This window comes from Nilaparvata lugens, chromosome 12, assembly GCF_014356525.2.
Source record: "Nilaparvata lugens isolate BPH chromosome 12, ASM1435652v1, whole genome shotgun sequence".
Taxonomy (NCBI): Eukaryota; Metazoa; Arthropoda; class Insecta; order Hemiptera; family Delphacidae; genus Nilaparvata; species Nilaparvata lugens.
The window spans coordinates 5,066,287-5,089,156 of NC_052515.1; the positions used below are offsets into that span (position 1 = coordinate 5,066,287).

A 22,870-nucleotide genomic window follows, 5' to 3' on the forward strand; every position below is an offset into this window, starting at 1 on the left:
GAAAAACATTTCCAAAAGAAGAGCTTTCCAAACGTAAAATTCTTATAATAATAATGATTTATACTTCATTTATATTATTTGGGTCTGGGATAACCTATGTTCTCAAGTCGTAGGCAACCTAGGCAGAGAAAATAAGCTTCTGCTAATTCTTCTTCCTTTTCCCTCATTCTTATCCTTCACTCTTCGTCTTCTCACTTTTCTTTATCTCCTATCTCCTTGATATCTATCTTGTTCACCTGTATTTTCTTCTAACTGACATCTTCATTTTCTCCACCATGTCAACTGTCGTTTTTCTCTTCTTCTCTTTCTTCTTCTTCTTCTTCTCTTCTTCTTCTTCTTCTTCTTCTCTTCTTCTTCTTCTTCTTCTTCTCCCTTCTCCCACGATGATCACAAATGAGTAAACAAGCAAGTACTGTTGAACAGGTAAAATGGTGTTTATTATATCAATACTATGAAGTTAGTTACTTAATATTGGTATTTTCACTTAATTAGTAAATATAGTTAATATAATGAAATATAAGCATTTACGTACAATTCGATGGACTCAATTCAGAAAGAGAGATAAGCTTTGTTTGGGCTAGCACCTGTTTTTCGTTCCAATATTTGTATTTTTCTGACCCAATAGGATATGAATGAAAAAGATTAGAATTACAAGTACCTTGCTTTCATTTACTGTACTTTCAGATGCTACAAATTTCAGCCAATCAACCATTTCAACCAAACTAGTAAAGTCTGAAAAATAAAAAAGGGTACTAGAAATTCTATGTAATTAAACTTTCAAGAAGCCCTACTGAAATAAATAAATCATAAATTGATTGATTTTCAATAATTATCCTTAAACGAAAATACAGATTAATTATTAATTCATTAGCATTTGAATAAATGCAATATATCAGTAATTTTAATCAATTGATTTTTAGTTTAGTTAATATTCAGTTTTTTTATTTCAATATTTTTCTTTTTGTTTGTTGTTTTCTATTCTTTTTGTTTGTTGTTTTCGTAATTTTATTCTATGATTTGTTCATTTCAAGGATTGCATTCGCTGGTTTTAATTGTATGTATCAAGGAGACATACAGTATAAGGAGAAAACTATTGTCTCTATTCCTGTATAATTTAATGTAATGTATAATTTGAGTAGATGATTGACTAATCATACATCTTAATTTTATGTACTGTACTAATGGAGACAATATTCACGGACACTTCATGACTTTTTGATTTTAAATGACAAATGCGAAACATAAAATGAAAAATTTACATTCATGAATAAATATTATTATTATCATCTTCATCATTCCTTTTGTCACGTGATTGCGGATAGTTTATGCGAAGAGGCAAAATTTATGCAACCTCTTGGCATTATTTTCTATTATAGATAAAGTATTTTAAAGATATTGCATTTTCCCTACCAGAGTTTCTGAGACATCAACAACCTTACAGCTCTCCACTGTTGCCTTTAGAATCAGACCATACACATATATTACAATTAGGATTATTCTGACATTCTTGAGCCCATACATATATTTGAGCTCTTGGTATTTTCTCAATTTCTTAACTTTTGTTTTTAGACAATTTTCATCTGCTGGTATGACTACATCAATTATTGGGGTTTCTTTTTGGTTCATGTTCAACATTAGGATTTCAGGCTAGTTATTAACCTGCCTGTCAGTGATCATTTGAACATCCCCAGTAAATCTTAATCTGGTTTCTCTCAATAAATACAGGAGGAGAGTGAGACTGGTATGGGGACATTTCTTCAAAAAACCAAAATTCCTGCTGCAATTGCTTTAGGTGATGGCCCGTCTACTAGCATCGGCCGAAAACTACCGAACGCGACCGAACGATCCCCAACAAAGAAAGGAATAGATGCTCGTCCATTGCAACAGGTTCATACGGCCGTTCACGGCCAGTGAGGATAGAATGTAATACATTCTATACTCTCTGTTCACGGCCGTCTCCGGCCGATCAATTTTTCGATCCGAATTGAATGGAATTTTCCGGCTCTATCCGGCCGAACTAACTAGACGAGCTGAGTCAACAAAGTTTTTCTAACCTAAAATTGTTTCACAGTCTTGTTTTTTTTTTTTTAAGTTGTTCTGTTTTATAAAGTTGTAACTATGGACAATGAATAGTTGATAAGTTTGGTTTAAGAGCATGTTCCATTGTGGGATATGCGAGACAAAAGATATCATCGTCGTGATGTTCATAGGAATCAGTGGACAAATATTGCTGAATAAATAGGATCTGAAGGTAAAATTATTGTAATGAATAACTAATTTAGTGGATATTTGTTTATTCAATTTTCAAAATCTCAATAGAATCATTGTTTATGAAAAAATTTGGTGGCTATAATAGAAGTTAATTGGCAACCAGCCAACTTCTGAACTAGACTGACGTAAACGGTTCCAATCAATGGACGACCATATTCGGCCGAATTGACGGCCGGCATATTCATCCAATACAACGGCCGAACGGAACAGTTGAATACGGTTCCAGTGGACGGTTACCTTTATTATTATTATTATTATTAAACCTTTCAGGTAGCCGTATTGGAATAAGAGGATAAATGAATAGATGATTGTCTCACCATACATCTTAATTCTATGTACTAAACCTTTTAAGTAGCCGTATTGGAATAAGACGATAAATGAATAAATGATTGACTCACCATACATCTTGCCCTCATCGGAGAGGATGATCTTGCGGCGTCCGCAGGGCGGATAGATGGCCAGCGCCTCCTGGAAGCTCTGCTCGATGTCGGGACTCCAGACGCCCTCGGCATCCGCGGCCGCCAACTCCTTGTCATCGTCGCAGTCGCCGACGTCCAGGTGGTGCGGCTGTTGGATGGGTGGCCCACCGGCGCCCCCCTTCGTTGACGAGTCGGCCGACGACTGCGACCCGTCCCCCCCCAGGGGGCCCCCCTGGCCCCCTCCTGCCCACGGCGACGCCAACCTGGTGCCTCCGATCGCCCCTCCCCCGGCCACAGCTGACGACACCGTTACCGCAGAGAAACCTGCAACATTCGAATTCAATTCATTATTCTCCATAAAACTACAAATCAACTAGACAAAATCACAGAGGAAATATATCATCAATACCGCATATTAAGGTCCCAAATAAAAATAGAAATCTAAGTCATAAATCTGCCAAAAGCAGAGCAGTGTTAATAGTGTATCTATAATACATGATAATTTAGTTATATTTAATATTTGCCAATCTCAAGTTAGTTGCTACAAGTAGTAGTCCTGGTGAGAACTACCCATTTTATTAATTAAACTCTTTATTATATATTAGAAAAAAATGCTCATTAGTCTTTTTAGACTAGATTGCAATGTATAAATAGAAAAAAAAATCAATACCGCATATTAAGGTCCCATATAAAAATAAAAATAGAAATCTAAGTGCTATTTCCATTGGCATCACATGACCGAAACATGTGAATAAATAATATTTAAAAAGGGTACTTAGATTTATATTTTTATTTATATTCAAAAGTAGCCCCAAAGTAGCCCTAAGGTACCATATATATTATACATCTCTTGACAAAATGCAACGAAGGATGTCCATCGAAAGGTGTAACACCCGAAGACCATAGATTCTAAATGAAATTTGCAACAAAAATGACCAGTAGCATTTTCTTATATCGACCTTAGTTTTCGAGATAATATATAGATTTTTCGATATTTTTTTATTAACTAAAGAACTGTCAGTCAAATTCTAATTCTAAGGATATGGTTGGAAAGAGGAAGAAATTTCCAATTTCAAGATTCATAATTTGATCCTTTGCCGTTTTTGAACTCGGTTTAAGCGGAGATAGATCAGCTGTTGGTTTAAACCCGAAATGAAACACATTCTAATAAATGCGACCATTCATGCAGTCGTAGATTATTGATAAACGTGGATGAAAGGGGCCTAAACCAACATTTTATTGTATATATAATGAGATTCACGTTCTAAAGTCAATTCATGCAACAATAATTTATTAAATCGGTGTGATTCTCGTCCAAATGAAAACTTCGAAATGAGTTTTTCGCCCCACTTGAATGTAATGAGCTGGTTTTCGTGCGTCATATGGAGGCCGAAAGTGATGTTTTCTGACCAGGCCGGTAAATTTTTACGGCCCTAGGCTGTAAATAACCTTGAAGTCAGCTGATTCTGATTTGATGTGAACGTGTTTACAAAATAGTTTATGAAACGGAATCAGTTTATGCTTCTAGAATTGAATAAAGTATTTTGCAATAAGATACTATCATTCTATTTGGATAAATGACATACAAATAAGATATTATAAACTATTCAAATTCAATTTTCAGAGTATAATAGAATCTAACCTCAAACCTGCGTTTAATCGTTTATCACGAAACCTGGTGGATAATTTTGCAACTACTTGGGCAATATCCATGGTGCTGAACGTTTTTACAAATAGTTTATGTAACTGAATCAGTTTATGCTTCTAGAATTGAATAAGTATTCTGCAGTAAGATATTATCATTTTATTTGGATGAATAAAATACAGATAAGATATATATAATAGACTATTCAAATTTGATTTTCAGAGTAGGATAGAACTTCTAACCTAAACTTCCGAAGTTCAGACATTCAGATTGGCCAAATTTCAAGAGTGCTTAAACAGCTGATCATAAAACTTTTTATTATTTGTGTTTATTATTCAAGAATCAAAACATTTATAATAATATCATCTTATTGTCATTTGGAAGAATAAAAATATAAACTCAACCTCTTACATAATTGAACATAATCTTTTAGGTTATTTAGACAAATCAAATAAAAAATAGAATACTTGGACAATTTCTTGATATTCAGATTACCTCAGATTTGCTAGAGCTATGACCTTCCACTTTTGCTTTCGGAAGTGCTTATAATAGACAATTATTCTCATATAATTATTGTTTATTTTCCTGTGTGGCGAAAATAACGTTCTCACCATGGGCAAAATGTTTTTTCGCCACACTTGGATGTAATGAGCTGGTTTACGTGCGTCATATGGTGGCCGAAAGTGATTGTTTTTCCGACCAGGCCGGTAAAACTTTACGGCCCTAGGGCTGTAAAATGACCTTGAATAACAGCTGATTCTGATTTGATATGAACGGGTTTACAAAATAGTTTTGAAACAGAATCAGTTTATGCTTCTAGAATTGAATAAAGTATTTTGCAATAAGATACTATCATTTCATTTGGATGAATGAAATACAAATAAGATATTATAAACTACTCAAATTCAATTTTCAGAGTATAATAGAATCTAACCTCAAACCTCATAGTACTGCGTTTATCACAAAACCTGGTGGATAGTTTTGGAACTACTTGGGCAATATCCATGGTGCTGAACGTTTTAACAAATAGTTTATGAAACAGAATCAGTTTATGCTTCTAGAATTGAATAAGTATTCTGCAGTAATATACTATCATTTTATTTGGATGAATGAAATAGAGGTAAGATATCTTCTTCTTCTATATAATAGAGAGAGTGGGTTGTGTTTGTTCGCATCAAAACATGTCAACTTGTGGATTGCATACCGGAAAAACGGGAATGATTTAGATCTCCAAATTTTGAACATAGATTCTAAAAATATCAATCTCGTGCACCTGGAAGCCCAAATTTCTATTTTCCTTCTAGATTTTTCAGAATATTAATGTTCAAATTCATCTATGCTACCGTAGGCTAATTGAAGTTCCATAGCCCAAAGTGTGTATTTTTATCAGCAGTTATAAGACTACCATTTACCAACGTCTAAGTAGCGCAGCGGTAAGAAGCTTGCTTACGGAGCGATGGTACCTCGGTTCAATCCCCCGATGCTTCCCATTTTTTTGTTCTTAATTTTTTCCCTCGAAACGTATTATTATCAATTATTTTTTGAAGGAATTTGTTTTCATTACTATTGAACTTGGATTTTATCAATAATTATTTTCAATGTAAAATTTTGCCACCAGTACAAATGATTGGACATAGTCTTCATGCTGTAGGCCTATAATTTATTGAATTTCATAAGAAAACATGAATAGATCACAATAAAATGAGTAATAATTTTTATTCTTCAGTTATAATGTAGGCTACTATCAGACACGAATTCCCAGTGAAACGAGTATTTTTTTTGGAATTGGAAAACAAGAGGCTGCCTGATTCAAATTGAGGAGGATCCTAATAGAACTAAATTTATTGATGTATTGGAAAAATCATATGATTCTGTGAGGTTTCCAAGTATTATGTATTCTTCAGTTTTCTATACTTTAATAACTAGATACTAATAACTATACTAATAGCTAGAGCTATGACCTTCCACTTTTGTTTTCGGAACTGCTTAATAACAATTATTCTCATATATATTGTTTATTTCTCTGTGTGGCGAAAAATAGCGTTCGCACCACGGGCAAAATGTTTTTCCGGCTCTCAATCTTTTCTAGTCCTCGGCCTACGGCCTCGGACTTGAAAACCGATTTCGAGCCGGAAAAGTCTCATTTTCGGCCCTAGGTGCGAAATATACTATTTCCGGCTCTCAATCTTTTCTAGTCCTCGGCCTACGGCCTCGGACTTGAAAACCGATTTCGAGCCAGAAAAGTCCCATTTTCGGCCCTAGGTGCGAAATATACTATTTCCAGCCGGTTGGTAAGCCGGAAAAGCCGGTTGGTAGCCAATTGGTTTGTTTGGTTCGTTCTTTAGGAAAAATGGAACATCTATTGTGAGATTCATGTTGATAAAGTCAGCATTTGATTTACATTGGTTCAATATTGCAAAATGATTTACATTGGTTACATTGTTTTTCGTTAGACAAAACAGATAGCTCTATCCTTTTCCAACTTATCACCGTTGCCAACTTGTTTTTAGACTATATAGCGATATAATGAACTACCAGAATATTCAATCTTAATTATAAAAATGTATTATTAAATCACGTTTAAAACTCGACTAATAAAACATATCCGATATTTAATTGACCCAAAATACATAGATATCAAAATTGACAATTTTCAACACCAATCAGAATCACCAATTAGATTGGATTTACAGTAATAAATATGAAAATACAAACTTACTATAATTTTGAATGATTTCATAAGTTCATAAATTAAAATTGTATGAGTCAATCTCATAACTAGAATGACATAGACACAAAAACTCATAGAGTGATGGAGTAGCCAAACCCAATGTAATACGATGGAGACAGCATTCAGCACCTAGACCACAAGTCATCATTATCATCATCTTCTTCTACACCTCCCCCCCCCCGAAACACAAAATTGAAGGGGGCACACACTCAATATTCAGACACACTTCATGATGCTTCAATCACACACACACTCGCTATCTCTCTTACTATTTCTCCCATTACATCGTCTCATCTCATTTCTTCACTAACACACACACGTGCACACACATACACACACACAGGCGTCGCCTTTGCTTATTGCTTCTCTAAGTTCAGGGTCAATGAACTAGCAGATGAGAAGATAGTGGAGAAGAAAAAGAAGAGGAACACAAACGACAGGCGGTCAATGTGAGTGTGGAACAAAGAAAGAGAAACATATAATAAAAGGAGAAAGAAAGTGAGAGATGCGAGTCACTTTTCGTCACAGTGTGCCAGTATTGAATAACACTGCAGCTAAACTGAATCATCATCTTCATTCTCATCTTCTACTTCGATATTCTGCTTTGAGTAATCTATTTAGTGTCAGATTCTTCCTCTTCTCATTCCCCTCTTAACTACGATTTCTCCAATTTCGGCTTAATGTCTTCCTTCTTCGTCATATCTTCTGCTTGTTCTTCATCAGTTTATGTTTTTCCATCTACCAATTTCTATGTCTCATGCCTTAATAATACCATATTATTTGAATTATGATTCATCACCTTACATCTCCATGTCATCGGAGCTTCATCTTCAAATCTCCTTGTTCTATCAACTGCTTTCTCTTGAATCTTCCTTTTCATTTTGTAGATTTTCTCAACCTTTCTTCATCTCTGCAATCTCTTCTCTTCTGCAATCTTCATTTTAATATTCTGCGTCTTCACAAGTAATCCTCCATAAGAATTCTTACTTACTTTTTCCACTACATCCTTCATTTTCTTATGCATCCTCTGTTTTTATACGAGTATCAAATCAAATCAATTTTATTGTTCACATCATTTTTATTAACATAAAAATCATCAGTAAAAGAACTTTTCTTCAGTAATAAAATTTTATGTAAAATATAGATTAAAGATTATAATCAACGAGAATCAACAATTATTAATATTAAATCAGATATACCAGTATAATTTGAATCACATCTATTTAATATTGAAAGTGGTGGAAAATAGAAGGCAACAATATGCCTTCCTATTTCCACTGACTTTCAAACTTGAATTTCACAAAAGAGTTCACCCTGAATTTTTCTCAACCTTCCACTAGAGCTGGAGTCTAGACCTGGAGTAATCTATTGTCAAACGTTATTGAATATCTATTTCCTAAACGAGTGACATTATCCACTCTTTATTATTTTCCATCATTATTTTAAAAATACAATGCATTCAAAATAATTGCTTCACAGTGAATTGTGACAAATCAATAGAGAAAGAAATGAATCTTTATTGTATTGAATACATATCATTTTAGTTTATACTATTGGTGTTTCCAGTTTGATTGCTCTTATTCCTACAATAGTTCCATGCCAATAGTTGTCCTACTAACATAATTATCTTTACATTAATATATTAGTGTTTTTTAACTATAAGTTTCATATTTGCAAAGTTTTCATAATTCTTCAGTTCCTGGTGCCCTCAAATATGTAAATTTTCAAATAAATAAATAGATGAATGATAATTACAGTATTTAAGCATTGTGATTGTGATATATGTTGATAACCTTCCCAACGTTGCTCTTTTTGACTCATCCTCGTCTGATCAGAGATGTTTAGGATGCAATTATAATTTGAATTGAATTGAATGAAGACTATCATCAGAGACAAATAATACAGTTTTCGCCCCACTTGGATGTAATGAGCTTGTTTACGTGCGTCATATGGAGGCCGAAAGTGATTGTTTTCTGACCAGGCCGGTAAAATTTTTACGGCCCCTAGGGCTGTAAAATGACCTTGAAATCAGCTGATTCTGATTTGATGTGAACGTGTTTACAAAATAGTTTATGAAATGTAATCAGTCCATGCTTCTAGAATTGAATAAAGTTTTTGCAATAAGATACTATCATTTTATTTGGATGAATGAAATACAAATAATGAGATATTATAAACTATTCAAATTCAATTTTCAGAGTATAATAGAATCTAACCTCAAACCTCCTAGTACAGCGTTTATCATGGAACATGGTGGATAAACGGAATCATTTTATGCTTTTAGAATTCAATAAAGTATTCTGTAATAATATACTATCATTTTATTTGGATGAATAAAATACAGATAAGATATATATTATAAACTATTCAAATAATTCTATTTTCAGAGTAGGATAGAAATTCTTACCTAAACTTCTGTTGACATTCAGATTGGCCAATTTCAAGTGTGCTAAAACAGCTGATCAAAAACTTTTCATTCTTTGTGTTTATCATTCAATAATCAAAACATTTATAAATAATATCATCTTATTGTTCATTTGGAAGAATAAAAAGTATAAACTCAACCTCTTACATAATTGAACATAATCTTTTAGATTATTCAGACAAATCAGAATAAAAAATAAAAATACTTGGACAATTTCTTGATATCAGATTACCTCAGATTTGCTAGAGCTATGACCTTCCACTTTTGCTTTCGGAAGTGCTTATAATAGACAATTATTCTCATATATATATAGTGTTATTTTCCTGTGTGGCGAAAAATAACGTTCTCACCATGGGCAAAAATGTTTTTTCCGGCTCTCAATCTTTTTAGTCCTCGGCCTACGGCCTCGGACTTGAAAACCGATTTCGAGCCAGAAAAGTCCCATTTTCGGCCCAGGTGCGAAATATACTATTTCCTACAGTTACGTTGAAAAGTGGCCATTGCTGCACTGATTACAGAACGCAAAGAATCACTTTTCCGCTCTAGTGCGGGAAAAATTTCTGCACTCAGATTTGCAACATGGCAACGCAAAATACTTAGTAGGTTATATGGAAAACAGTGCAGAAAATAATCAAAATGAAGTTGGTAACAGTGACTGGGCTGCTATAGTGAGCAGACGTGCAACGAAGCACAACGCGCTAATTATTACATTACATATATTATAACCAAGGACAACGGGACTTCAGTATTTTAGGATTAGGTTTTTATCAATAATAAAATTACACAGAAAAACATTTGATGCATTTCAGGCAATTTTACCCATAATTACCACTTTTCATTCAATGGTAACTGTAGGAAAAACTTAATGTGAAATACGTGCGCCAAAGTCCTCTGCTGCACTCAAGAAACCATTCCGCCCTCGCCTTTTCTTTCGGTGCAGCAAACTGTCACTTTGCGCACTAGTTGCACAAATAACTATTACGGTATCTTTACTCCATTCTATCATCTATCATTCTATCATCTATCCACTTTACTATAATATATCATCAATCATATTATCATCAACCTATAAACAAAATTCTGATCAATTTTCTCTCACAGACTTTAAGCTTTACTGAACTTACAACGTGATCGAATTAACCTTGTTCGAGTTCCATTTCAGTTTCGTTTCGGTTTTACGTCGGCAAGGAAACGCACAGTAGCAGTAGCTTGAGATGGAAACAGTAATTTGCACAATCCTTTATACATGGGACACTGGGGGGCGAATCCCTTTGTGCTTTTCGCTTAGCTCTCTGCTGGGGTGACAATAGGGTGTCGGACAAAACTTGAAGAACGCTTGGTGGTGTAGCGGTGGTGGTGGCTTCATCATAATGCACACATCCAACATTAGCGTTTCAACTTTGTACGTGTGTAGTCTTCTGACTGGAGGCTTGGTCTCCTGCTCACAGCTTCGGGCCATCCCCTTTGTTCTCTAAACTTCTTCTTCATCATCACCCTCATATTCTTCTTTTCATTTTTCTCCTTCTCTTTTTTCTACTTCTTCTTCTTGTCTTTCTGCTACTTTATCATCATCATCTTTCTTCCTTTCTCCTTTTCATTTTTCACGTAGTCATCATTCTTCCCCTCCATTTTCTGATTCTAGTCCCCCCCACCACTTTTCTTTCTAATAATCTTCTATCAATTTTCTTATTCTATCGTTTTCTTTCATTCTCTTCTCTTTCTTTTCTCCCAAATCTTCATCTTCTTGATCTTCTTCTCTCCTTGATCTCCTTCTTCTTCCATGGATCTTTTTCGTGGTTCACCTGACTTTTTCCATCTTCTTTTTCTTCACTATCACTTCTCATATCTCCTGCTTATTTTCTTCAACTTATCCTGCTCCTTCTTCCCCTTCTTCTTTTTATTATTTTTCTCGTTCATCATCTTCTCCAACTCCTTGATCTTATTCTTTTTCTTCCGATCTTCTTCTTATCTTCACCTTTTTTGTCTTCTTTATGTGCTCATTCTTCGCTTTCTTCTTATTCTTCACCTATTTTTTTGTTCTTCTACGTGTACTTCTTTACCACAACCTAGTTCTTGTTCTTTTTCACCTCCTTCTCGTTCTACTTCATCTTTTTCTTCCACTTCTCTTCCTTCTACTGAACTCCTCCTTTTCTTCTCCTTCTAGTCCTCGCTGCATTTCGTTTTAGTTCATCTTCTTCTCTCTCCGCTTTCTTTCTTTTCTTCACCTGTTTTTCCTTCTTCATCAAGTCCTACTTCTTCTTCCTCTCCTCATTCTTGTTCTTCAAGTCTTTCTTGTTCTACTTTATCTTTCTCTTCCTTCTACTAAACTTCTTCTTTTTTCTCTCCTTCAAGTTTTCCCTTCATTTTGTTTTGGTTTTCTTCTTCTTCTCCCTCTTCTTTTCTTCTTCTTCTTTTTCTTCTTCTTCTTCTTTTTCTTCTTCTTCTTGTTCTGATTCTCCTGTGTGGCCCTTTGTCAACTTCTCCTTATTATGTAGGTGTGACCTGACCCCTACCCTTACCGCCCTTGGCAGGCATTCACAGCCATAGGATGCCACCGAACTGGGCCAAGATATTTATGGAGCCTCCCCTTTCATCATCTATCTACGTATAAAAGAGCCAGAAGATGAAAGTGTTCGAAAGGGACTTTTCAGCTAACTTTTCTACCTTGATAATTATTGCAATAAGTTTTCACTTGTCTGTAAACTATCTCTTGTTTGACTATCTCGTTCGTACAAAACTAATGTACATTATGATAATTGGATACAAATATTTTGTGATTTTCAACATAACCGTTAATGATATTTGGTTAACCAATAATTTGAACAAGCGTGAATATTATAAGAGGAGAATTCAGTAATCTCTTTGGATGACCAGCACTTGCTTGATAGATTGCGTCAAAATGTAAAACTTTATAACAAAAATTAAGATCAAGATGGAGGTCAGTCATCCCACTTAACCTCGCTGCATTTCGTTTTAGTTCATCTTCTTCTACCTATTCTAAGAGATCAAAAAACATTGTATTACATTTAAATTATATATTATTTCATATTATTCTTGTATTATTATTATTTATTATTTTTAATCTCAACTCATTGCTAGCGAACAGACTAATTGTCTATGCTAGCAATGCCATTAAAATATATAATTGAAAATTAAATAAATTAACATTCATGTATTTTAGTTAAGTGCAGTAGCATATACTTATTTATTTATTTTATTCATATTAAAAAAAATAAACTCTCTTCATCTCACTCTCCTATCAGGGTATCTCTTGGAATACATACGAGAAAGTGTTATATGGGATATATACGATACTAGCCGTCAGGCTCGCTTCGCTCGCCATATCCGTCTAGCCAGGGGGCTCCGCCCCCTGGACACCCGACAGGATCGTCCAAGAATGAGATCAGCCGGCTCGCTTCGCTCGCCTGCATTTTTCATTATTTGAGCATTTTTATGTTAGGACGATCCAGTCGGAGATCCAGACTAAACGTCTGGCTAAACGGATATGGCGAGCGAAGCGAGCCTGACTGCTAGTAATATAATATTCCCAGGATTGAAGTAGCAGTGCCCAATCAATTTTTACGCGATAAATGCATTCAAATCTTCAACTTGGTGCCAACCTAACAAAGTCAACTCAACTTAATGCCAACCTGACAAAATTATTAATTTAGTTGCCAGTTAACAACTGTTTCGAAGAGGTACTCTATCTAGATCATAGTTCTATAGTAACATATGATATGGAAATTTCAATTATGATTAAGAGATTGGGAGAAGAAGAATATACATGCTAAAAGACGAACTTTAAACCCTTAAAAACAACCTTTAGAGTTAAAATATTGCCAAAAGATTTCTTAGTGCGCCTCTAAAGGGCCAATTGAATATACCTACCAAATTTGAACGTTTTTGGTCCGGTAGATTTTTAGTTATGCGAGTGAGTGAGTGAGTGAGTGAGTGCCATTTCGCTTTTATATATATAGATATTAGATATATAAGTAGTTTGTAGTTTAAAAGTGTTTATGAGAAGTAGTTTATACTTTAACAGAGTTGCTTTTTTTATTGTTTGTTTTTATTCTCATTTGAAATCAATACTGAGATTGATAATTGACTGGAAATAAAAGAATATCAATAACTAAGTTGGTGTGACAGACTAAAGGTTGAATAATTACGGAATGAATATAAAACATGGAGTGATGGATGTAGGTGTAAAACGAACAAAAAATCTGTAAATTATTGAAAATGGAAGATTGGGCCTAGAGTAGAAGGAGTAGACATAAGTTGGAAGAAGAAGGAATGTGAACAATTTTTTGAGAAAAAACAATATTCGGAAGAGAAACATTGAAAAAGAAGGAATTGAAGAAGAAGGAATGTGAACAATTTTTTGAGAAAAAACAATATTCGGAAGAGAAACATTGAAAAAATAGAAATAAGTAGTAATAACTTGTATGACAACTTTTAAATTTTTAATCTAGAAATGAATAAATTACACTAAATTAACAAAAAAAATAAATAGCTCAAGCAGCAAATAACCAAATAGCCAAAGTAGTCTGGACAAGCCACATAAACTCAGACAACACTGGTTCACCGGAAATGGCTGTCTTCACATCATCATCATCATCATCATCATCATCATCACCATCATCATCATTCAGTGAAGATTTCTTGGAATTGGTTTCTCTCCACAGGTAGGCTGGGTTACATTAGTGGTAAGGGCGCGAAATAGAATTGGCAACACCGCACGCACCATAGAGCATCAGCAGGTATCCAATTGAAAAGCCAGGCCACAGATAAACAAAGCCTCGGGCCACAGAGATCCTCTGGTTGAATAGGTGCATTTCGGATGAACAGGTGGATGAAGATTCAATCAGTGATATTATGAAGAGTAATAAAGATATAAGAGTTTGATAATTATATAGAGATGAGACGAAAATACAAGAGAAATTTATTTTTTATTTTTACAGGATAGCACTGACCGGGTGGAGAAAAACTAAGGATAATCATTGTACTATTTTTCTCCTAAATTTAGATAACATTTAAAAAGTCCGAAATAGGGTTATGTTTTCACTTTTCTGAAATTGAATAGAACTAGATTAAAAATAAGGAAATATGAAGCAGGAGGAGGAGGAGAAGGAGGATAAGCCGTAGGAAACCGAGGAAGAGGAGGAGGAGGAGGAGGAGGAGGAGGAGGAGGAGGAAGAGGAGGAGGAGAGGAGGAGGAGGAGGGGGGAGAGGAGAAGGGGGGGAGAGGAGGAGGAAAAGGAAGAGGAGGAGGAGAAAAAAAAGAAGGCGAAGGTGATGGATGATTAGCAGGAGACGAGGAGGAGAAGAAGGAGAAATAGAATGTGGAGGAGAAGGAGGAAGGGAACAAAACAAGGAGGAAGAAAGATGGCGGAAACGAAGATAAGAAACAGAAGTTGGATTGGAAAATAGTGGAAATTTGGAAATAGATAAAGGAAGAGATGAAGAATAAAATGCCGAATAAAGGAGAAAGAATGCGAAATAGAAGTGAAATGATGAGGGATTACTGATGTGGAGAAGAAAGAATAAATAAGTTCAAGGATGGGGAAAAAGAGGAGGGGAATAATAAGAAGGAATCAGGGGACGAGAAGAATCAAGTAGAAAGATGATATAGATGAGGAGGAGGGGAAGAAAACTAGGGAGGTGTTGGAGGAGAAGGTGGAATATTATAAGGAAAAGAAGAAGGAGAAAGAAAGGAAAGAGGGAATAGAGAGAGAGAGAGAGAGAGAGAGAGAGAGTGAAGTGGAGATTGGAGAAGGAGAGAATGAATGAACCAAATAAATTAGAATGAGGAAGACATGATACGTAAATAATTATTATTCTTAAATCTATATTCTACTTATGAAGAAGTGAGATAATCAGTGATTTATGGTGTTAGTAGAGTAATGAGATGTACAAAAACAAGCAATAAGATGAAAGAAATGGAAGAAGAAAAATAGTAAATACGAATAGAATATTAAAAACATACAATAAACGTTGGAATACGGGACGTTGCCAAGAGCTTAAAACTAGAGGAAGGATTCAAACTTCTTCCACTATTATTCTCACTTCTCTTCTGGAGTAGTTTAGTAGAAATAGAAGAAGATAGAGCTAAACTAGAACAGCTGCAGTATGAAAAGAAGAAAAAGGAACAAGTTAACGCGACAATAAGAGTTGTCAGGGAAGAAGTAAAGCTACGAGTACCTCTTCCAAGGAGACAACTCTTCTCTAAAGAAAATTCAAGGAGTTGTGAGAAAGAAGAGATATTGGGAGTGAAGGAGGAGGGAGGAAGGAGGGAAAGGACAAAGACGAAAGTTAGTTAGAAATGAAGAGGAGGATGAATAAAAAAGAAAGGTAACGAAAGCAGAAAGTGATAGTGGAGGAAGAGTTATGGAAAAAGAGATAGGGATGTAGAAGTTATGAGAATGTGGAAAAGGAGTAGAATTGGAGTGAATATGAAGCTTACAATAGAAGCCATATGAATGAAGACAATGGGCCATATGAATAGAGTTGAGCATTTGCTTCATTTTCTATGAATAAACATGAGAAAAACCTTTTGCTCAAAATTATATGAATAAACTAGAGCATTTGCTCAACTTTTGAAGCAAATGCTTCAAAAAAGGTGAGTCTAGTCTAGAGCAGCTTATCACCTTTTGCTCATAGTAAAATGGCTCAACTAATTCGTAGGAAAGAGGAAGAGGAAACTACACCAGATACGATCACAACCAATAGTTGAGAACTATAAAACTCTTTTTAGATTCAACCATGATATATATCACCATTATCCCTACAAAAGAATAAATACAAAAGATTACCTGTTATAAAGATAGCCATCACAAAATAGGAAATAGGCATTTAAGAAGATGAGAGTGTAGACGATTATAAGAAGGCTATTGATATTATAAGAATATGCTAAAGATTATTATAGAGATGACATTTTTTTACGCTATTATTTTAAAATTCTAAACTCAACTAACCTAAAACTCTATTCATAAATAGAAAACAGAGCAGACGACGCAAACACAAGCGGTGCCCCCTACTTGCATATTTAGTAGAAGGTAAGAGTATAAGGTAAAGCTTATTCATATAAAAATGAGCAAATGCTTTTGCTTCTTCCTTTTGCTCATGAGCAAAACCTTATGCTCCATGATCTTGCTCATGAGCATTTGCTCTGGTTTTATTCATATGGGCCAATAAATCTATCAAATAGTAGAAGATTGAAAAAAAACAGGAAAGATGAAAGTGTGGGCATCAGGGAGGAGATTAAAACAGGATGGAATAAGTGAATACCGAAGTAGGAGGAAGGGGAAGCCAAAAAACCAAGGAATAATTAAAAGTAAACATGAGGGAAAAAATAGAAAATAGAAAGTCTAGAGAAGGCAAAGTTAGAAACAAGATAAGGTCGAAAACATAATGGACAGGAAAAAGAGGAAAAATGAGAGGAATAGAACGAGAAACAGAGAGAAGAAATACGAATCAGGAGGAAGAAGCTACTCAAAACGAGAAAGAATGGAATAGAATGATAATGAAGGAAAAGCGAATCGGAAAAAGTCGAAGGGAAAAGAAAATGATAAAGTAGGGTAATGGAAAGACGGTGGTGAAAAGGTGTGAGAGGAAGAGAGTGTAAAGAGGACAAGTAGAAAAAGAAGGAGAAGGAGGAGGAAAAGAAGCTGGATGAGGAAGAGGAGGAAGTGAGAATGATAAGAATAAGTAGGAGGAATAGGATGAGGTGGAAGAAGGGAAGTAGAAGCAGCAGGAGAAGGAGGAGGAAGGAGAAGAGGATGAGGAGGAGGAGGAGTCTACATCTTCTATATTTTCTACATCTTCCTTCATATAGAAGGATAATAAGAATAAGCTGAAGTATAAGAAGTGAGACGAAGGCCGTAAAGATATAAAATACGGAACCGAAACAAGAAGATTTAACAAGAAATAATCTGAACAAGACTAGCGATAAGTGTCCACTTGGCTCTGGCTGGATCCAGTCAGCTGTTAGTTGCTCCTCCGACCAGGTAACCTGTTAGAGTAGGGCGCTGTTGCCAAACTTATCACCTGTGATTTTGTTCCTCTCCTCTTCAGCTACAGCCACAGCTACTGGAATCAACACTCACTATTCCTCCTCCTCTGCTCTCTCACTCACACAGTTACCTGACCAAATGGTCACTGATTATCGGCTGTCTGCTGTCTTCATGCTGTGGACTAGCTCTAGAGAGAGGCAGAGATAGAGAAAGCCGAAAGATAGAGAGGAAACCAGAGAGAATTGAGTGGTGATGGAGGAGGTGAAGAAGGAGGAGGAGGAGGATGATAAAGAGTCGATGGAAGAGGAGGAGGAGGATGAGAAAGAGTCGATGAAGGAGTAGTAAGAGGAGGAGAAGGGGTGAGAAGATGGAAGAAGAAGGAGAGGAAGATGATGGAGGAGTAAAAGAAGCAGCAGCAGCAGAAGAATAGAAAAAAAACAGGAAACTAAGACGAAGGAAACTAATAAGAAGAGCAGATGAAAGTACAGGAGTAAAAAATAAGAAGGAACAGGAGAAGAAGGAAAATAACAACAAAAAAGCTGGAAGGAGTACAAGAAAGAAAAAGGACAAGAAGAAGAAGTAGAAACAACTGGAAGAAGTAACATGAAGGAAAAAAGAGATGTAGATGGAAAAGGAGAAGAAATTTTACAACAAACAATAGCTGAAAGTGATAGAGCAAATGAATAAAAGAAATAAAAAAAAAGGAGAGTGATGAGAGTACAACAGAAAGGTAAGAACAAGAATCGTAAGAAACAGAAAGTAGGGAAGTGGAGAAGCAAAAGGGAGCGAAAAAAAAGTATGAGAAGTATTGAAATATATATTTCAGGGGAAAGATTGTTGGAAATATGAGAGATTAAGAAAGATCAAAAAGCATAATATATCTAGAAAATAAAGGATGAGAAAATGATGATGATGTTGGTGGTAGCGGTGGTGGAAATCGAATGGCAAAAAAAGAAAGATGTGGAAAAGAAGATAAAAGAGGATAATATAGGGGAAGGGAATAGTTGGAGAAGGTAGTTATGGCGGTAAGAGAGATATTCATGTTGAAAATCGAGTAGAAGATGATATAAAGAATGGGAAGTAAATGGATGATGATGATGATGATGAGGATATAGAGTAGACAAGAAATATAGTGAAAGATATAGGAAGAGTAAGAGGGAATGTTAAAAAAAGTGGAAGAGAATTGAAAGGATACGATCTTAAGGATACACAAAGAAAAGGTGAAGAAGACTTTTCAGGAGAAAAGGAAGGAAGAGGAGGAGTAGGAGGAGGAAGAAGAAGAAGAAGAAGAAGAAGAAGAAGAGAAAAAGAAGTGATGCTAGACAAGAGAAACCACTAGAAGAAGGATGAGAAGAGGAAGAAGAATAGGTAGTTAATGTAAAAACAGGTAGGCTGGTTTGGTTTAATCGACCTGAAATCGATGGAATGATTTTGAGGACTACTGGCAGCGGTATACAAACCCCGTTATTACACTTCAATTCCGACCGGAGATCAAATCTCCAATTGGTGATCATTTGATGCCAATTCAGATTCAACTTGATACGTGTATTTTTACGAGTATTCCACTGAAATGTATTTTAATTTATAAAAGTACTGAATTTGTTGGAGTGTAGCCTACTCTAAATTTTAAGGAAATTTTTATTCAATCTAATGTATATGATACCGATAAATAAATAGTGCATATTATTATAAATGAAATAATGAAAGAGATATGCATGAATTGAATTTGTAATTTCCGCATCCCAAGCGTATTTTTGTTGATTTTAATTCGTATTTTCGATATTTCATTCACAGAGTTGCAAAACAACAAGACAAGACACCAATTACAAGAATAGATTGGCAAATTACCAATAAAAGCATCTCTCATTGTACCATGAAATAAGAAATAACAATAAAAGATCTCGAGATGAAAACAATTGCTCGTTAAAAAGAATAAATAGATAGGTACTGGTTGGTAAAAATACTCCAGACAATTAGGAATCAGGTCTAGAATGAATAAATTCAAATTATGGAGTGGCTGTTGAGTCGAAAATTGATTGAATTTGTTTAGTGAATGTAGCTAATCATAGTATTTTGCATATTGAAGAATTACATACGTTTTATGTTTATTAATCAATGTTATTGATGGACTGTACAAACTATCAAAATTAGGGAGTGCAGCAGTTTTGGGTTTATGCTGTTGATCCTCACCCTAGCATTGATTTGATTCTGTGCACTTGTGAATGAATTAAATAAATAATGAAATTGGTTTGGTATTATTTTCATAATAAAATGTAAATCGTACACCACCTTTCTGCTTGATGACTAGAATATATAGAATTATCAGATATTACCAGAGAGTCAGAGAGTATAGAATGTAATTCTATATTACATAGTTTACTCTCTGGCTGTCCCATAATACACAGAGACCTACTTTGGTAGCACTTGACCACGCTTTGATAAAATACTGGAATTGTAGAGGAGGTGGAGGTTAGGTTAGGAGGTACAGTACCATAGTAACAAACCTATTAAAACCTTTAATAAAATTAGTAGAATTAACTACGTGAAACCATGATTCTGTTAAGTTTTTAATAAATTTTCAGTGAAGTTTGACAATATCTTTGTTTTCTTATTACTATTAAAACCTGATGTGCAAAATTCAATTCAAGCACTCTCTCTAACACACAATTCCCTTCTTCTCCCTCTAAATCTTATTCTCTCTACTAAATAACTGATATAATGTTTTCTCTCTCTTCAAGAATCAGATTTGAATTTACTTTATGTCAATCATACTCTCTCACACAAATCTCTCCCTCTAGATATTTTTTCTCTCCTCTCCAAACTCACTAATTGTTCGTTATTTTCTCTCTCTCCCGCTCTCTCAATGAATGAAATTCATGAAATAAGCTAATTCCCTTCTTAACTCTCTCACAAAACTATCTCTCCTACTACCATTATTACCTCCTTCTATCTACTCCAAACTCACTAACAATTTTTGTTTTATCTCTCCTACGAAATCAAATTTAAATAAACTTCTTGTTGCACCTACTCACACACACTCTCTCTCTCACTCTCCCAATAATACTCTCTCTTCCTTCACGCAATCTTTTTCTCTCTCTCTCTCTCTCTCTCTCTCACTCACTCTGTTCTCTTACTACTCCTCCTCAACCTATTTCTCGAACTCTCTTTATCAAAGATATGGTGCAGCCAATGAACAGCTCACCTATCCCCATAATATCACCACCTTATTCACACTCTGCATTCTCTCACTCACTCAATCACTCACCCTTTCACTCGCTCTCCTCACACTCTCTCTCTCACTCCATATGCTTCAAGAGTGTAGTGTCTTGTAACTTGAATGCACGACTCATTCCACAGCTGAGTGAACGTGAGTGCGCTTGCGTATGTCGAGTGCAAGCTATTTTAAACAGGCCACTTGCGTGTGTGTTGGTGAATGATGACTCATCTCTGGCCTCACCCGTTCCCCCCACCCACAAAACCAATTTCCCCCTCCAAACTGTAGCCAAGTTCCCCCTGTATTCCCCCAACAATACTATCAACCAACAAGAGTACAGTAATCACCTAGTCTTCCAGTTTCTCTAGCTTTACCGCAAGCTGCATGCTCTTGTCACGGTTACTACAGTGATTATTGAATCACTTTTTCACCTCCCTCTAATAGCTCTCCTAGTTTACCATTACTGTATTTATTCAAGAATTATCATAGCGATGCAAAAAAAATGAAGGGAGATAACTCCTAGATTGCTTATAATATAACTCCCTATTTCAGTTTTTCTCCTAGTTGTAGGGGTTTTCCAATTTATTCAGCAATGTAAAGAATTCAAACTAGGAAAAAGTACCAGTTAGACTCATTCAAAAACATTTTCTTGTTTTCAACTCTGAAAATAAATACAAAACTGGACAAAATCTCTGGTATAATACTGAATAATTATATTCTTACTATAACATTTTGTCGAATGTACCTGCATCGATGGAATGTTTTTTCAAATACTGCATAACGTTTTTGGTTCAAAGTTAACTTAATATATTGAAGAGTTTTAAGATGGTTTCCTACTACACGAATAGTTTTGAATGATACCATGAATAACCTACCACTATTTTCAATGCTACCTATTGTATACCCTGTAAAATGAATGAAACTGAATTTAATATTGATTACATTATGGGATTATACTGTAGTATAGTATCGAGTGACCTGGCTGGCTCAGGTCTGGTGTCATAGTTTTCAGGTCGCAACTGATCAATTTCAGGGCCTCTGACATGACCTAACAACTGCTTTTTAGGCAGCCGAGACCGACTATTATGGGATTACAACACCAAAAACAATTTATGTCATTATTCAGTTTTGAATTACTATCCATCCCTTAGAGTTGTAGTTAGAGTTACATTATTCATGTTTGTTATAATAGTAATATTATGAGTGGAATATTAGGGTTAAATAGATCAGATCTCCTCTAATTAAGTAATAATACAGAACTACTATAAATAGGATATTAGACATCAAAGTTTCCTTTATCTTTATTTTTACCAGAATAAAATAATCGGAAGAGAAAAAGTTAGCTTGAACTATTTATTTGATTCAACAGTAGAACAGTATCATTCTATAACAAACCTTGCTTATTTTTTCCACTTTGAGTATCATTCTTTAAAATTCATCGATCACTCCTCCAAACATTTCTGTATAATATACTTCACTCCATTCTTCAGCCATTATATTATCCCCATTCTCAAATCCACTCTTCTTCCAACCATGATTCATTTAATCAGATGAAAATCTCTCAAAAGAAAATGCATGCTAACGCAATTTGACTCGATAAAATCTGAATTACAAGCCATTCACGATTCTCATTCAAACTTGCATTAAATAAAATTGAAACTCAACTCCACACAAGGGGGAGGTTAGGGTGTGGGAGTAAGAGAAGTGGGGTGGAAGAGAGGAGGTTTAGGAGGAGGAGGAGTGAAAGGAGGAGGTTAATAGTCGAGAAGAGATCAATGGATTCACCTGTTGCATTTGCCCTGCTACTATACACTGAGTACAATCATAGAAGGGGAATTATAGGGATCAATCTCATATTGCAACAGAGCACTGTCAAAAATAATTTTCAAAGTTTTCCTTTGATATTTTATAACGACTTGATTACATGTAACACATTGTCACTATAATCATCACATTATCAAGATTGAAATAGTTTAAAATGCTTAGGGCAGTAGTTCCCAACCGGTGTTTCGTTATTGTAAGAATTTTGGAAGGTTGCAGCAAGATTTCTGAACATTCTTTTGATTAAAACTTAGTTCACGTTTATTATCAGTAGGTTTCAACATAGCAATACATTTTTGAATCTTAGGAAGTGGTCTAAGAGAGAATAGGAAGAG

General features: G+C 35.0%; 1 protein-coding gene across 7 annotated transcripts in view; it reads right to left on the reverse strand.

Annotated features, from left to right (window-relative positions):
- Positions 1–22,870, reverse strand: part of LOC111048488 (transcriptional enhancer factor TEF-1) — a 154,647-nt gene that overhangs the window by 35,166 nt on the left and 96,611 nt on the right. For all 7 annotated transcript variants that reach the window (XM_039438761.1, XM_039438757.1, XM_039438763.1 and 4 more), the window contains one exon: positions 2,670–3,014. In XM_039438761.1, the coding sequence (XP_039294695.1) occupies positions 2,670–2,676 (7 nt within the window). In that variant the 5' untranslated portion in view covers positions 2,677–3,014. The remainder of the gene's footprint in view (positions 1–2,669; positions 3,015–22,870) is intronic.